The following is a 17369-nucleotide window of genomic DNA, read 5'->3' as shown; positions in this document are numbered from 1 at the left end:
TCTATATGTGATCTTGTTTTATGATGTTGATTTATGCTAATTGGTAACCTAGGATGTTAGATCTATGATTTGATCAATAGGTTATACATGATTAGTGATATTTTCAAAAGAGTTTAGTTTAATAAAAATTAGGACTTTTTGCCTATGTGTTATTAAAGTGATTTTGGCTTAAGATATATGTATTTGAGCATGATATTAGTGTATAATTATGTTTGAGTAAGTCTTTTGTTGGCTAAGAAAATTTTTGACTTAGTTTAGTTTATATGAGTTTTTGAGTTTTCATATTTTGAGAAGTCGATGATTGATAAAATGAGGTTTAATTGCTTTATGACCATTATGTGAAAGTTTGTCATGTTTTATTAAGAGTCTTATGATGATACATGAAGTTTCATTAGAGTTTAGTACATGATAAAAGGGAATCTATATGTGTATAATGATTTATATGATGAATGAGATCATGTTTGAATAATTGAGTAATTTTGTGCATGAAAATGAAAAGAGAATTTTAATGATGCGTTCATTGAAACGTTTTACTAGAGATTTGAGGTTATGATGTAAGAAGAGAGTCAAGATTTGAGTATGATGAGCATTATAATGTGCTTGAATGTTTGTGAGTGTTATATGTGTTTAAAATGAGCTTTGATGAGTTTCCTTGAAGGAATGTTGAGTTGAGTATTTTAAGAGTTTGAGATGAGATTTTGGTGAATTTCGTAGGCCTACTGACCTACTGTGATCGACGGTTTTTTTTTCAATGTCAAAAAGCTTTGAAAATTTTATACCAAGTCTCTACATGAGTCTTGAGAACATCGGTAAAATTTCAAGTCATTTGGACTTCGTTTACTATTTTTATAAAATACAAAACCGAAACTGCACATTACTACCGAGAGTTTCAGAGTGCAGGGGAAAGAGTCATTCATTTCAGTAGATTCCTGTGTGATCTAGCTTTCCAAAATTTTATGGTATTAACCTTATTGAGTTAGCTAGATATCCACAAAATTTGAGCCCAATTTGACAACATTTACTATTAAAAAAAAAAAAAACAAAAATCCAAGTTTTCGATTGCTCAAAACTGCCGAATATGGTAGACTGTAGTAAAACAGTCATGTCTCCTACAATACTTGGAGTTTTTGACTCTACTTTTTTTATATATGAAAATAGACTCGAAGACCTTTCTTTTGGTATGAGTCTCGAGTCCAGGAGGTGTCGGAGTAAGAACAGGTTAGATTTTGAAGTTGAGTCAGTGTAAAAACAGAGCATGTTTTGATAAAGTTTGATTGTGTTTTCTTATGTGCCTTATGTGATTGTGTTGTCTATGTGTTGAATGAGATTAGACGAGCCTTATATGAGAGATAAATCGAGACTTAGTACCATGATTTTCTTGAAACCTATCCTTGAACTTAAGGATTTGAGATGAGTGGAGAGTTTATATAAAGTTGAGTAAAGAGATAGAATATGAGATAGAGCATGAGTTAAGGCTTTATGAGTATGGATTTTTAAAAGGATTAAAATGTTTTAAATCAATTCCATTTTAATGGAGTTTAAAATGCTTATTTAAGTCATTTATAAATGAATAATGAGAAATGAGTAAAGGAGTTCGTAAATAAATCGCGGCATGAGATTTTCAATTTTCCTAGTAAACTAAGGAGATATTATGAAGGAACAAGCAATGAACGAGATTCTCACCACCGAGTCACTACAACAATTGGAGAAGGAAAAAGTTCACGCACAAACAAGATATGTACACCACCTCAAGATGGAGGTAAAGAAAAAGGAAATGGAAGGAAAGCACTAGAACTAAACTTAAGGTATAACCCAACCCCAAGGCTAGTAGGCTCAAGCTAAGAGAGTGAATGCTTTGACTAAAGTGCCAGAAGCTACAGCAAGAATAAAGTTGGAACGCCACCACAATGGAAACTTAGAAAACCACATTAAATAATCATTTGGAAATGAGAAAATGAGTTTACATGGCAGAAGGAGTGCCATTAATCTTTAAGTGAAAGTTACCAAGATGATGAGAAAAGTTTGATATTAGAATTCCCTAGTCAAATCTGAGAAGGTGACTTAGGACGAAGGAAACAATTAAAGTAGTTCACCACTTTACTAAGATGAAGTGGGTGAAAGAATGTTGTTAGATCCTGAACTGGTCCAACAGGCGATTGAGAAAGTCGACCACATCAAGCAAAGAATCAAAGAAACTCAAGATAGACAAAAGTCTTACGCCGATAAACGCCGATTGGAATTAGAATTTAATGTTGGGGATCGAGTTTTCCTCAAAGTCTCTCCCTCAAAGGGAGTTATACGTTTCGGAAAGAGGGGCAAGTTACGACCCCGTTATATAAGACCTTTTGAGACCCTACAAGCATTGTGGATGTATACAATACGTATAGCACCTCGCAATTAAGAAAGCATGTGATTAAGCAAGGTAAAGTAGTCCTAGCCAGGACCTAAGTTGTGATGAGAAATCAGTCCAGATACTTGATCGCAAGATTCAAGTTTTACGAGGCAATAATATTGTTCTCGTCATGTAGTGGAACCATCACAGGATGGAAAAGGCCACGAAAGAGATTAATGCAATAAAAGACTAGTATCCCCAACTAGATTATCAGATATGCAATTCCGAGGACGGAATTTTTTTAAGGAGGGAGGAATGTAATACCCCGTTTCCTCGAGCTAAGTTTAGAATAATTTTAAATTTAGAAGTAAGATAATTCACGCCGGATTGAGAAAAAAAGAATTTATTTTAATTCCAACAAAGACGATTTACAAAAATATATATATGTAAATTTAGTTATTAAATTTATATGCATTATATATTTATTTAATTGAGCATCGATCATTTACACGAACTATTTTATTTAGCGAACACTGAAGAATTATTACAGTTCGATAAACCAACACAGATATTTTATTAGTCAAATCACCTACACCCTATATCATCCATTAGCCACCTACCCACCTACCCACCTACCATACATGCATTACACCTCATTCATCACTGACTAATTTCAATCATGCTTTCCAGCTAGCAACTCCCTTCACCATTCTACACTGCAACCTCCACAATTATAGTCTCCAATCTGCACTCTTCTATCTATTAGAAACATGCTCCACTCATTTTGAAAATTTTCATCGGCTGCCCAAGCTCATTTCACCAAAAATCAAGTATTGAGCAAACAAGCAAAAAATCAGAATACCAACTGAAATCCTCGCCAAGGTAACCACTTGACTTTTTCGCCTACCTCTGTTTATACATTACGCCTCTAGCTCCAAATTGGTTTATCAGAAACCACAAATAAACCTCATGATTTACACAGCAAAACATTTCAAGCATTTCAAAAGAATGACATTTATTTATTCATACACATACATCAGAACATGACTGTTGTTAAAAGAAAAGAAAAGCAGAAGAGGAGATTTGTTGTTTTTATTGAAAAATGGAGTCTTGAACTTGGTTTGCTGTCGAATCTGAGTGTTTGGAGCGTTTGAGTCGGGAAGGGCAGAGAGAGAGTCGACGGCAGCGGCGCTGCTGTCGCCCGGCCACGGTGAGAGAGAGGGAGCGAGGGCTCGGGCGCCGCTCTTCGCGGTGGGATGTCGGGCCTGTTTCAGCCGAGAGAAGGGAGAACCGAGGGGCAGTGGTTGTCGCCGTTGCTCCGGCGAGCTCCAGCGGCCATGAGAGCAGCGAGGAGGAGAGAGAACAAGGGGGGGTACAGAGAGCTGCTGGGAATCGGCGATGGTGGCAGCATATGGCTGCTGCTATCGGCCGGAGTTGAGAGAGGGCAGGCGGCGGTCAGCGGTGGCTCCGAGCTGCTGTCTGGCCAGAGCGCGTAGAGAGAGAGGAGGCCGCTGCACGGCGGCTCTGCCCGCTAATGTCGGGCGGTGACCGTGACGGCGGTTGCTGCCGCCGAGAGAGAGGGAGAAGAGGAGGGGCGTCGGGAGAGGGGCCGGCGTGTGTTGGTTTGTGAGGTGGGGGAAGAGTGAGAGGGAGACTTGAGGTCGAAGGGAAGGAGAGAGAGGAGGCGGAGCCGCCGGCCTCCGGGGACGGTGCTGCCGTCCGGTGGCGGCGGCGGGAGAGGCAGAGAGCGAGAGAGAGTGAGCGGCTGAGAGGGAGAGAGAGATGAGTGTTGTGCGACAGATGGGGAAGAAGAAGGGGGAGGAAGACTTTGGGCTAGGTTTGGAGTGGGCTTGAGCATATGGGCCGAAAATTTTAAAGGTTGGGCTTTGTTATTTCCTTATTTGGGCCGAGTATTTGGGCCGATTTTTATGAGTGATGGGCTTCGATTTTTAAATAGATTTGGGCTGCGATTTTTAAAAGCTTGGGCCGATTTTTAATTTTATTTAGCTGGGCCCGATTTATTTTATTCAGTCTGGGCCATTCATATTTTATTGAGTTGGGCCTCATCTTTTAAATTTATATGGGCTATTATTTATTTAAGCATGAGCTCCATTTCATCTATTTAAATGGCTTCCCTATTTTATTTAATTAGACTATTAATTAGTTTGATTAATTATTTTTAAAGACTTTGGATTGCCTTCAATTAATTAAATTGGGCTTTCTTATTTTTAATTAATTGAACTATTATTAGTTTGATTAATTTATTTAAAGGATAATTTTTATAATAATATTAAATTATTATTAAGTGCATATTTTAAGTAATTACTTATCATATGCTAAGCATGACATGACATTTCATTTGCATCATGAAATAAAAAGTATTTATGATTTAATTGGTTTTATTTATAATTCCAATTATTAAAGAAAGATGAGTAAGAATATTGTTGGTGTTCTTAACTCAAGAGAAATGTTTTTAATTATTTATTCATTAAAAACCCGGCTAAGTGAATCATAGAATGTTAAGCACTACACCATGACTTAAGATTAGATTCAAGGAGACCTATTAAGAATAGAATTTCTTGTAGGCTTTGTGGACCAAGGGGATTAGCGCTGCTTTCCCAAGACAGGTTTATATATGATTATGATCTTCAGGCTTTGCCTAACCAGGTGGGCATTACTTTTACTATACGTATATAGAGATCCCCTGCGTGTCGTAGGCCTCTTATACGAATATATGCATGAGATGATTTTAACTGTTAATTTCAGTTTATTATTATGCCCAAATGATAAATGACTCTTATGAAATGAAAATGAAATGTTCATGAAATGAAATGAAATGTTTATGAAATGATTGACTGCCAAAAATGTTTATGTTTTTATATGTATCCTATCTGTGTTGGTTCGCCAACTTTAAAGGAAATCCAATTGGGATCCTATGCTAGACAAAGGTCGCTAGCTAGGGTTAACGTGTACACTTATGGAGACCGCGAGTCGCTTGCGACCGGTCTTGGCGTCCGTGGTAAGGAGGCCTCCTTCCCGGCGCGTGACAGAAAGGACAGATATGGATCATATGAGGGAAAATGATCGGCCGATCGACTTTATGAAAATGAAAGAAATATTTTAGTAAGCGCAGGTCATTTAAGAAAACCCCTGTGTGTTACTGTTATGGCAGTTCAATTTATATATGTATGCATGTTGTATTTTCGGCTATGCCCACTGAGTATTTTTATACTCAGCCCTGCATGTATTTCTAAATGTGCAGGTTGAGCAGTTGATGGAATGGAATGATGTTGAGCGGGTGTTCCTTTGACATTTCAAGAAATGTAACCTTGAGTATACATCTTCATATGTATATCTCACACGTTTTCCGCTGCAAAACACTTTGATTAGGATAACTCTATATTATGAAGTTGTTACACGTGTTATTGGGTAAACCACCTTAATCAGTTCTCTTTTATGTGTATGTTTTATAAGTATCCAAATGATCATATATGATCCTAGCTTTTTATCTATAAGTGATATTTTCATATACTTTAATGTTAAGTAATTGTCCATTTCCATTTCTTATTGTTCACCCCAAGTCATAACCCCTGTTAACCCGTCATTGGGATAGTGGGCTGTGACAAAAACAGAACGAATAGAAGGGGGTAGAGAAGAGAGATCGTTAGTAATAACCAAGTTCTCCTGATATCGTAACAGCATGATCGGCCTCTCCTCCTGTACACACCACTTCAAATCACTAGCCCTAGCAAGAAAGGACTTATGAATCAATCCATTCTCCTTCTTCTCCACGGGCTGCTCCTTTGACTTCACCTTATCCGCCTCCTTTTGCAATTGCACTTGATCCTCATAAACTTGTTTAGGAGTAAGAGGAACAAGTGACACCTTTTTCTGCTTGTATTCAAATGAGTATTTGTTGGTGAAGCCATCATGAATAACACGGCGATCAAACTGCCACGGTCGCCCCAACAGGATGTGGCTCGCTTGCATAGGGATCACATCACACACAACCTCATCCTCATACTTCCCAATGCGAAACGGAACCTTCACTTGCTTCGTCACTTTGATGACGCCTGTCTCATTCAGCCACTGCAAACGATACGGCTTGGAATGCTTCTCCGTGGTCAGCCCCAATCTCTCAACCATGGCTCTACTAGCCACATTCGTGCAACTCCCGCCATCAATGATCACACTACATACCTTGTCTTGAACAAGACATCTCGTGTGAAAGAGATTCTCCCGCTGCTCTCGCTCATTGGGTTGAGTTTGAACACTCAAGGCTCTCCTAGCTACAAAAAGCTGTCCATTGAGCGCGAAAATCTCCTCACACTCCTCCTCATCATCGGTACCATCTCCTTCCTCCAATTTCGGCATATCAGGATCGGTCTCATCACCATCCGTCACGACTTCGCCGTCATCTCTCAAGATCATAATTCTCCTGTTCGGGCAGTCACTCATAATATGCCCGAAGCCTTGGCACTTGAAGCACTTCTTATCTCGATTTCGACCATCAGAAACGGCCTGATTGCCCTGATTTGCTGCACCGGATCCCTCGGGTCGGGACCTAAGGAACGGCTTCTTCTCCTCTCTCGGCGGTGCCTCCTTTTTCCATTGATTCCCTTTTGATGAGGAACCACTAGAAACTGGTTGTGATTGCCTCCAATTGCCCTGATTCTGGCGCTGGTTGCTGCTGTTGTTGCCCCTCCTCTTGCGTTGATTCTCGATCTTGATGGCCATATGAACCATGTCCTCCAACTCAACGTAGTGCTGCAACTCCACCTTATCACGAATATCCCAATGCAAACCAGTCAAGAATCTCGCCATGGTCACCTCTCGCTCCTCCACCACATTCGCTCGAATCATGGCAACCTCCATCTCCTTATAGTACTCATCCACACTCCGACTGCCTTGCCTCAAAGTCTGCAACTTGTTGAAAAGCTCGCGGTAGTAATGATTCGGCACAAAACGCTTCCTCATCACAGCCTTCATCTCCTGCCAATTCTGAATGGGTGGCTCACTGTTTCTCCTCCTACTCGTCACCATCTGATCCCACCAAACAAGTGCATAATCGGAGAACTCAATTGCTGCCAACTTCACCTTCTTGAGCTCTGAATAGTTGTGGCAATCGAACATAAGCTCCACCTTTCTCTCCCAATCAAGATACAATTCTGGGTCATTCTTCCCTTGGAAGGGAGGAACGTTCATCTTGATGTTGCCCAGATTGTTATCTTGCCACGTTCTGCCGCCATCATCCTCTTCGTCAAATCCTGTATCATCTACATGCTCCTCATACTGACGGTGGAATCGACCTCCTCCACCACCACGGCCTCCTCGCCCGCGTCGGCCTCCTCGTGTGAAAGTGGTCTCTCGAGAATGAGACTGCTCCATCAGCTCGATCTTGTCGTACACTCTCTCGATTTCTGAGTGTAGCATCTTGCCAAATTCTGAGCGAAGTGCCTCCACCACAAGTTTTAACTGTGGATCCATAACAGGGCTATCGCTCAAATCCGCACCCTGTTCATCTTTCTTAGACATAGTGACAAAGAAAACAAGAAACGGTTAGTGAAACAAAATAAAAGGACCTCACCACCTCACAAACACTCGTGTATCACTCAAGATGAAATCACTCAGCGCTCGTGTATCACACAATTCAACGGCTTTTTTCACTCTAATAATCTCACTCTCTCGTGCCTTTTTCCACTCAATTTCTCTCTCAAGGAATCAAATTCCCTCAATCTACCAACTGAACTCAAAAACCAACTGCACCAACGAGATTGCCAAACTGTCTCAACGAGAGCACTCAATGAAACGTCCCACAAGAGACCACACCAACAACACTAAACGGATACGAAAAGGTTGGAAACCCCCAACGAAAACGAAAACTACCAGAAACGCAGACTGAACAACCCAAAAAGTACTGCGCAGAAACAGGCTCAAAACGCTCTATTCTACCCAAGGATTTCAGAAAACACAACGAGAAATAATCGAAAACAGGAAAAAGTGTACGTCGAAACTGTCCCGAAAGGCTCTATACTACCCAAGGACTCTAGAAAACACAACGAGAAATAAACAAAAATCGGGAAAAAAGTACGCAGAAACTGCCCCAAAAGGATCTATACGATGCCAGTGAACTATATAGGAACAAGATGCTGTAAGAAAAGAAAATTCAAGAACCAAACGAAAATTATGATGTATGGATTTATATGGATGTGTGTAAGTCGTATGATGATGGATGTGTATAAGAGTGAAAGTTTATGAGTAAATCAGACCACCCAAGATATATGGTATTGAACACAGCTGAAGGAAATCGAAACCCTAGGAGTTATAATCAAACAGCGGAACAGAAAACTCGGACAGAAAACGAAAACCCCAAAATTCTACCCTTGACACAGTAACGAAAACAAACAAACGAAACCTGGATACGAAACGCGGCTCTGGTGCCAAATGATACGATCCTTACCGATCGATCGAACACAACGCACGCGGAAGACTGAATTGGAACGGAAGGATGGAGATCCCAAAACCTCTGAATCTAACCCACGGAATGATATAGGCGACTGAATGCCCTATACCCCAACGTGAAATTGACGCAGCAACTCGGGGACGCTGAATGACACCCGACGAGGGTTGGTTGATCTCGCCGTTACGTCGATAAATTGAATTCGTCTTGGAAAAATCAAGAAGAATTCGAAACTCTCAAGAGAGAATAAAAACTCACAATTTGATTATAGGTAGGCTGAAAATTTCGTCCAACACAAAGCCTTATATATAGGCAAAGTAAAGACTAAACCTAACTTGACTAACAAGCAAAGAGAAGCCCTAATTTCGAAATTCACAAGGCTGCCAAACAAGGCCCTTATTAATTCGAAAATAACAAAGCCCTTTAAACTAATGGGCTGCGAAAATAACAAGACTGAAATAAATAAATGAAGTCTTCAAAATAAATAAAATCTTCAAGCTTCGGCCCACTCGCATGTAATGAGATTAATTAAGCACGGGCTCAATTCGCCAACTCCAATGGGTCTCTTCATCAACTCTTGAGGCCACACTTCTTGAACTAAGCTCATCAAGCTCTCCTTGAACTTCTTGGCTCGTGCTCTTGTAACCGGACCAACAGGAACATGCACCGGGTCTTGCACCAACGAACCTTGGGCTGCATCAGTAACTTGGGCCTCCATGGCACGCATCATTAGTGCAAGACCCGGTGCATGTTCCTGTTGGTCCGGTTACAAGAGCACGAGCCAAGAAGTTCAAGGAGTGCTTGATGAGCTTAGTTCAAGAAGTGTGGGCTCAAGAGTTGATGAAGAGACCCATTGGAGATGGTGGAGTCGGCCCAAGTTTAATTAATATCATCAAGTGCGAGTGGGCCGAAGCTTGAAGATTTTATTTATTTTGAAGACTTCATTTATTTATTTCAGTCTTGTTATTTTCGCAGCCCATTAGTTTAAAGGGCTTTGTTATTTTCGAATTAATAAGGGCCTTTGTTTGGCAGCCTTGTATATTTCGAAATTAGGGCTTCTTTTGCTTGTTAGTCAAGTTAGGTTTAGTCGTTACTTTGCCTATATATATAAGGCTTTGTGTTGGACGAAATTTTCAGCCTACTTTTATCAATAAACTTGTGAGTTAAGCTGCGAATCTCGTTAGGCGTCGTTGGTGATCTCCACTCATGTACGGCTTGTACTTTGGCGGGGTCAACCTTAATCCCGTCGGATGAAACAATATGTCCTAAAAACGTTACTTCGTTCAACCAAAATTCACACTTGGTGAATTTGGCGAAAAGCTTATCAGCTCTAAGCGTTTCCAACACTACTCTCAGATGTTGTTGGTGCTCTTGCTTATTCTTCGAATAGATGAGTATATCATCTATGAAGACTAGGACAAATTTATCCAGGTATTGATGGAACACTCGATTTATGAGGTCCATGAATACTGCTGGGGCGTTCGTCAAATCGAATGGCATAACTATGAACTCATAGTGTCCATACCTCGTTCGAAAAGCTGTCTTAGGTATATCCCGATCTCAAGTCAACTTTCGAGAAAACGCTCGCTCCTCTTAATTGATCAAACAAGTCGTCTATCCTTGGTAAAAGATATTTGTTCTTGAGTGTCAATTTATTCAGCTCGCGATAATCTATGCACATTCTTAAAGTGCCATCCTTCTTTTTGACAAAAAGGACTGGTGCTCCCCACGGGGATACACTAGGTCGGATAAAACCTAATTCGAGTAGTTCCTGCAGCTGAATCTTCAATTCTTGCAGCTCTTTAGGTGCCATTCTGTAGGGTGCCTTCGACACTGGTGCTGAACCAGGTTCTAAGTCGATAGTAAACTCCAACTGTCTCGTTGGTGGCAATCCTGGTAACACCTCGGGAAATACATCTCCATATTCCCTTACCACTGCTACATCCTCTAAGTTCTTACTTGATTCTACTTCATCATTCAAGTAAACTAGGTAAGCTTGTGCTCCTTTCTTCTTCATCAGCTTCGACGCTTGAAGTGCCGAAACGGTTGGGACTCTCTTACTTCTATTTATGCCATGAAAGCACATCGGTTCCTTCTCAGGTGGCTGGAAAGTTATCATCCTCTTCTTACAGTCAATCGTGGCAAAATTCTCTGCTAACCAATCCATTCCTAGAATAATGTCTACGTCCCACATAGGCATTAAGTGCAAGGTTCTTGCTTTCATCCTTAGTGGTCCTAACTCAAGCTCTACGTTAGAGATCACGTGAGAAACTGTAGTAGCTTTACCTACAGGAGTAATTACTCTCAATTCGGGTGTAGCTAGTTTTGGTTCCAGTTTGAAAGTATCTACGCATGCTTGAGCAATAAAAGAATGCGAAGCTCCTGTGTCAAACAGAACTATAACTGGTACATCCAAAATCTTGCCCATACCTGTCAGGTTTCCCTGATTTTTCTCGGGCTGTTTCTCATTGAGCGCAAAGGCTCTCTGATGTTGTGGCGGTTGGGGTAGTTGCTGTTGCTGCTGTTGTTTCTGCTGTTTCTGTGGACCTTCCGGCTGGCGCTGTTGTTGGGGCGGTTGCGGATACCCCATAATGGTTCTCAAGGGCTGAGCCGAACTCGCATCCGGCTTCCCTTTTGCCATTCCTTGTTGTTTACTCGGGCAGTGCGGCGAGTAATGTCCAGCTTGTCCACAGTTGTAGCATACATTTAGTCCAGCTTTGCAAACCCCCCAAGTGCATCTTGTTGCACTTGGCACACGGCGGCGTCCTCGGTTGTCCTGATGACTGTCCAGGGTATTGTTGTTTACCCTGTTGTTGTTGGCCTTGTCCTTGCCACGGCTTTCTGTTGCCTTGTCCTCTGTCCTCCCATTTCCTCTTCCCACTCTGTGCTGGAGGCGCATTCTGTTGTCCTCCAGGTACTTTTGTCTGAGTTAGCGGCGGTGTACTTTCTCTGGCTGCATAGCCAACTCCATATCTAAGGCTCGATTCAACGCCTCAGTGTATGATAGTGCGGCCTGACTTGCCAATACTACCCTAATGTCCTACCTCAAACCGGCGCAGAAAAGCTCAGACATCTTCTCATCAGTGTCCACCTTCTGTGGAGCAAAACGTGATAAGTCACAGAATTCTCGGTCATACTTTGCAACCGATTTCTTCCCTTGCTTCAGATTTGCAAATTCAGCTTCTCGCTGCTTGCGATAACTCCTCGGTACGTACTTCTCGAAAAGCGTAGTCTTAAATTGTTCCCAGGTGTAATAATTCTCTATTTGCTCGGGTGTCAGGGTCTTCTGTCGTGCTTCCCACCAGTAGTCGGCTGATCCGGTTAACTGGAAGGACATGCACAACATCCTTTCCTGATCATTACACCTGAGGAACTTAAAGATCCTCTCCAAGGCTCTAACCCAGTCCTCCGCCTCTTGTGGACTTCCAGTTCCACTAAAACCGGGTGGATTTTGTCTAAGGAAAAGTTCTTCGATTCTCCTCTCGGGTTGCGGTGGTGGCGGGGGAGTATTTTCCCGCCTGTCATCTAAATTACGCCCTTGGTTGCGTCTCAGAGGCATTCTGTATTAACAGAAGGTAAGTCTTACATCGAACATCGTTTCTAAGATTCGCCGAACTAAACTCAAGTCAAGGAAACAAACACGTTCACACAATATTCATAAAAAGAAAAAAAAAAGCTTATAAATGCTAGCAAAAGACCACTCGGGTCAACCATATAAGGTTGCCTCTTTAGAGGACTTACAAAAATACCATAGTACTTATTATGATGTCGCTCTAAGCTAACATCATAGATAGTACTATGTCTCGGTATGGACCTCATACGGTCACTCTACCGACTGCTCATCTAGTTGCTACTAATGCAAACTAGGAACATCTATCTACATAGCATCTAGGGCAAAAATATATACACATGCCTATCTAAGCATGTCAAAACATCAAGAACTAGCATCCTCCCATCTATATATACATCACAGCATAAAAGAAAAACTACGGCCAGGGCGTACTGCCCACACTCTCGCGGTCCTCATCGGCTCTAACCTCCGCTGGATCCTCCATCGGCTCCTCTTCGTCCTCGTTATCGACTACAGCCTCTATCGCATCCTCCATCGGCTCCTCTTCGTCCTCGTTATCGACTACAGCCTCTATCGCATCCTCCATCGGCTCCTCCTCATCCTCATCCTCGGCTATAGCCTCTATCGGGTGCTCCATCGGCTCCTCCTCATCGTCGCCCTCAACCCTAACCTCTATCGGATCCTCTCCAAAGACGGACTCGATGGCTACCAATCTCTCCTGGAGCTCCCGGTGCGAAAGGCATCCCGTCAGCAGATCCGCGTAGAGAATCTGAGTGTCTGTGACGAACCCCATCTCGTGTGGGTCCAGTATCTCAAGACGGCACGTCCCTACTGCAACCTGCTGCTCTGGGTCGTCCTCGGCAGACCTCTGAACTCCTGCGGGGCGAGATCCTCCTGCCTCGCACTGGTCCTGGTGACCAACTCTGGGAACAACGGGAATGGTAGGTGAGGGTACACAGTAAGGAGACGGAGTGTAGTACGGAGATGGCGGCCTGTCAACCGTACTAGGCGATCGTACAGCCTGAGGGCTGGAGCTGGCACTGACTCATCGTGGTATGACCCAAACTCGGGCGGCTCAATCACAAAGGCTCGGCCCAAATCGAACGGCCTCTCGTGCGGTCCAATAGGGGGAACTCTCCAAGCCAGAAACTGATGGCTCAACACGGCCACGAAACCAGTGAAGTCTCCGTAGAGATCAAAGGCCTGTCCCACGCGGTAGATATAATGGGGTGCCATAGCTCCTGCCCATCTCTGCCACTCGTCCGGCAGCACACTGACTAGGCGCATGATGCCATCAAGACCAGTAACTCTAGCCACAGTCTATGGTAGTGCGCTAGGAACTCTGCCAACGTGTCTCGGTAGCAGATGCCATATGTCTCATACTCATGCCTGACCTGTGCCGGGGTCGATCTCGCTGTCGTCCACTTTCGCGCGGTGCGGATAATCCTAGCCATCCTATAAGGAAAACTTAAAGGTGACTCGAAGTACTATCCCGAATCAACTCAGGAAACATAAACAAGCACAATCAAAACTCAAACAAACAAGTACTTAAAAGCAAATGCTAATCTCTCAAGCTTAAGCTCTAAGTTCTCATTTCATCCCTCTACTTAGTAGAAAATCTTTCTAAACAATGATATTAGATTCCTGTATCTAAATCATCATGACTCAACTCAACTGCTCAAACAATTCACATCACAAAAACGTCACATCATACGTCACTACATAATTCATGCAACATAATAATTAATAACGAGTTATTACGTCGTCATGCTCAAACTCAAGCTATGCATTTTCAAAGTATAACATCATAATTCATCATATAATATCAACATCATGCTCATCATGCTCATCAAATATTTAATGACGAATAAACTTTGAAATTTTCACATACCTCGTTGAGCTTGGTGTGATGGTGCGCTGAGCTTACGGTTGTTAATAATTATTAGCCTGGTGACTCATTCTAGACTCAACTCAAGACTTCTAATTCAGAGCTTTAACCTACAAGCCAAAGCTCTGATACCACTCTGTCGCAGCCCGCCCTAGCTAAGGATAGCTAGGCCGTGTGATCCACGACTAGGGACGGGGTTAAAGAAGAAGGGGAAGAAATGGGCGTCATTTAAAACCATAAAACTTACTCATTTTAAAAAGACTCGTTAATTAATACTCATTAATGCGAAATAAAACGGTCTAATGAAAGACAGCGTAAGACTCAGATTAAGCATTTAAGAAAGATGAATAAAACTTAATAATACGATAATTAATTTATTACATCAACAAAACATCATCTTAAACTTAAAGTACGACGTAAGTACTGAAAGTAATCTGCAGCGGAAAAGTAGCTAGACATATGTATGAAGACAAATTCTAGACATGTTACATCTTTATTAACAACCCCGTACTCCGCTCATTGCAGCAACATCATCACACCGGCTCAACCTGCACATTTTTAGAAAAACATATGCAGGGCTGAGTACGAAAGCACTCAGTGAACACATGCAAAAACATCACATATCATGCTTTATAAAGCTATAAATCGTAATTGCCATACTTTAAACAAAGCATAAGGGATTTATCTAAAGCCTTATGATTGCTAAATTCATTTTCGTTTCTCAAAGTTGACTGGCCAGTCTATGTTTTCAAGTAAGTATCGTATCTGTTACTTATGTACTGAGAGGGAGGCCTCCCTCTGCAGCACTGCAATCGGCCAACCTGGAAGCTGACTCTCGATCACGGTGTACACTAATTCTACCTCGCGTAGAACCGATATTATTTCTCATGCAGATAGATAACATACTAAGTCTCAAATATTTGACAATACAACACTTCAAAATATATTTTCAGATCCTGCTTTGAAATGAAAATAAAACATCAATTTAACATCCACTTCGTCATTCATCATACATCAATACGTCAATACATCATGCATCATACATCAATTCATCATACGTCAATTCATCATACATCATAATATCAAACGCGTAAACATCTTGATTTTAGCGTAAAAAGCCCACCTCGTTGCGTCTCTGCAAACAAGTACGTTACTCTCTCTCTTGAGTCGTCACTTCCCAAACGAACCTTCATTGTTATGAAGAATCGATAAAAAGAAGGAACATTAACAGAAAACTAATATCCTATACTTAAGCTCAAATAGGGAAATAAAACTTAACACCTAATTCTGACTTGGAAGTCAGAGCTGACTCGGCAGCCAAAGCTGACTCGCAAGCCAGAGAAATTGCCCAGCCAGAGGAATCGCCCAGCCAGAGGAATCGTCTCGCCAGAGGAATCGCCTCGCCAAAGGAATCGACTTCGCCAGAGGAATCGCCTCGTCAAAGGAATCGACTTCGCCAGAGGAATCGACTTCGCCAGAGGAATCGCCTCGTCAGAGGAATCGACTTCGCCAGAGGAATCGACTTCGCCAGAGGAATCGACTGCCAGCGGAATCACTCGCCAGAGGGATCGACTGCCAGCGGAATCACTCGCCAAAGGGATCGACTGCCAGAGGAATCACTCGCCAGAGGAATCGACTGCCAGAGGAATCACTCGCCAGAGGAATCGACTGCCAGAGGAATCCTCCAGAGTTGACTCAAGGATTTGAACTTCGATAGCTAGAGCTGAGTTCAACAGCACTTCAACTGCCAGAGCTGACTCGCCCGGTAGAGCTGATTCCACTCGACTGAGTTGGATTCCGCCGCCGGAGCTGACTAGCTCAGCAGAGCTAGAATTCACGCACTAACTCCCACAGTTCAACACTTAAACATGCTCTGCAACTCAAGCAACATCCTATTCATGCTTCTCTCTAGATCTAATACTCCTCAAAAACTTAAACTTAACTCATCATGCTCAACAAAATACTACTCATGCTTCTCTCTCGATCTAATACTCCTAAAAAACTTAAACTTAACTCATCATGCTCAATACTCAACTTAGAACACAAAACTCATGGAACCCTAATATGCATTTCTAAGTTCACGTACAGTACATCCTATTATCTATCATGCTTGGTAAAAACAAAGATAAACAAAGATCAAACCTAGCATGCTCCTAAAACACAAATACACAAGTTACATCGATTACCAAAAATCGAAGAACAAGTGACGTCGACAAAGATCATAGCCAGGCTGCCCTTTTGGGTTCCCTTGCTATGGTTCGAACCAACCTTAAACTCTTTCATTAAACATGCTCAACATCTACCCAAGAACAACATACTAAAAACTTACGATGATCCATCGTCGTTTTAAAATAAAGTCGAGAATTGACGTTTTTCGACGTCGACGAAAATCAAAACAAAACCGATCAAAACGTAGGTTGAGAAGTTACCTACGTAGATACGTGCTCGAAAGGATGATCGGCGCCTGACTCGGTGCTTGGATCGGAGCTCGAAAGCTTGAAGAAGCTTCAAAGGTGCTGCGTGTTCTTGGTGTTGTGTGTGTGTGCAGGCGTGAAAGTGATGGTTGTGGACTGACCCACAGCCGCCTTTTATAGAAATGGAAATGGTACGATCCTTGCCGATCGATCGAACACAACGCACGCAGAAGACTGAACTTGAACGGAAAGGATGGAATCCCAAAACCTCTGAATCTAACCCACGGAATGATATAGGCGACTGAATGCCCTATACCCCAACGTGCAGTTGACGCAGCAACTCGGGGACGCTGAATGACACCCGACGAGGGTTGGTTGACTCGCCGTTACGTCGATAATTGAATTCGTCTTGGAATAATCAAGAGGAATTCGAAATTCTCAAGAGAGAAATAAAACTCACAAGTTTATTGATAAAAGTAGGGTAATTTTCGTCCAACATGTAGCAGCCATATATATAGGCAAAACTAAACCTAGTCTAATAAGGAAACAACTTAAAAACAAGCCCTAATAGGCCAAACAAGGCCCTTACTTTAAAATCCGAAAATTAACAAGGCCCTTAAACTAATGGGCTGCGAAATAAAGCTAAATAAATAAAATTGAAGTCTTTCACACTTCGGCCCACTCGCACGTAATAAGATTAATCA

The 17369-nt window shown here is 42.1% G+C and overlaps 1 protein-coding gene and 1 long non-coding RNA gene across 2 annotated transcripts; one reads left to right on the top strand and one right to left on the bottom strand.

The window, feature by feature from the left end:
* The first annotated feature begins 2695 nt into the window (after positions 1 to 2695).
* LOC130989078 (uncharacterized) lies at positions 2696 to 5886 on the top strand. The gene is made up of 3 exons (XR_009090450.1): positions 2696 to 3214; positions 4918 to 4999; positions 5595 to 5886. It is a non-coding gene; the product is annotated as an uncharacterized LOC130989078 (long non-coding RNA).
* A 5946-nt stretch (positions 5887 to 11832) lies between these two features.
* On the bottom strand, positions 11833 to 12351 carry LOC130990762 (uncharacterized). The gene has a single exon (XM_057914994.1). It carries the CDS (start codon positions 12349 to 12351, stop codon positions 11833 to 11835), a length of 519 nt encoding a protein of 172 aa, XP_057770977.1.
* Positions 12352 to 17369: the final 5018 nt, after the last annotated feature.

The sequence above is a fragment of the Salvia miltiorrhiza genome, chromosome 6 (genome assembly GCF_028751815.1).
Source record: "Salvia miltiorrhiza cultivar Shanhuang (shh) chromosome 6, IMPLAD_Smil_shh, whole genome shotgun sequence".
Lineage (NCBI taxonomy): Eukaryota > Viridiplantae > Streptophyta > Magnoliopsida > Lamiales > Lamiaceae > Salvia > Salvia miltiorrhiza.
This window is presented reverse-complemented; position numbering and strand designations above follow the sequence as displayed.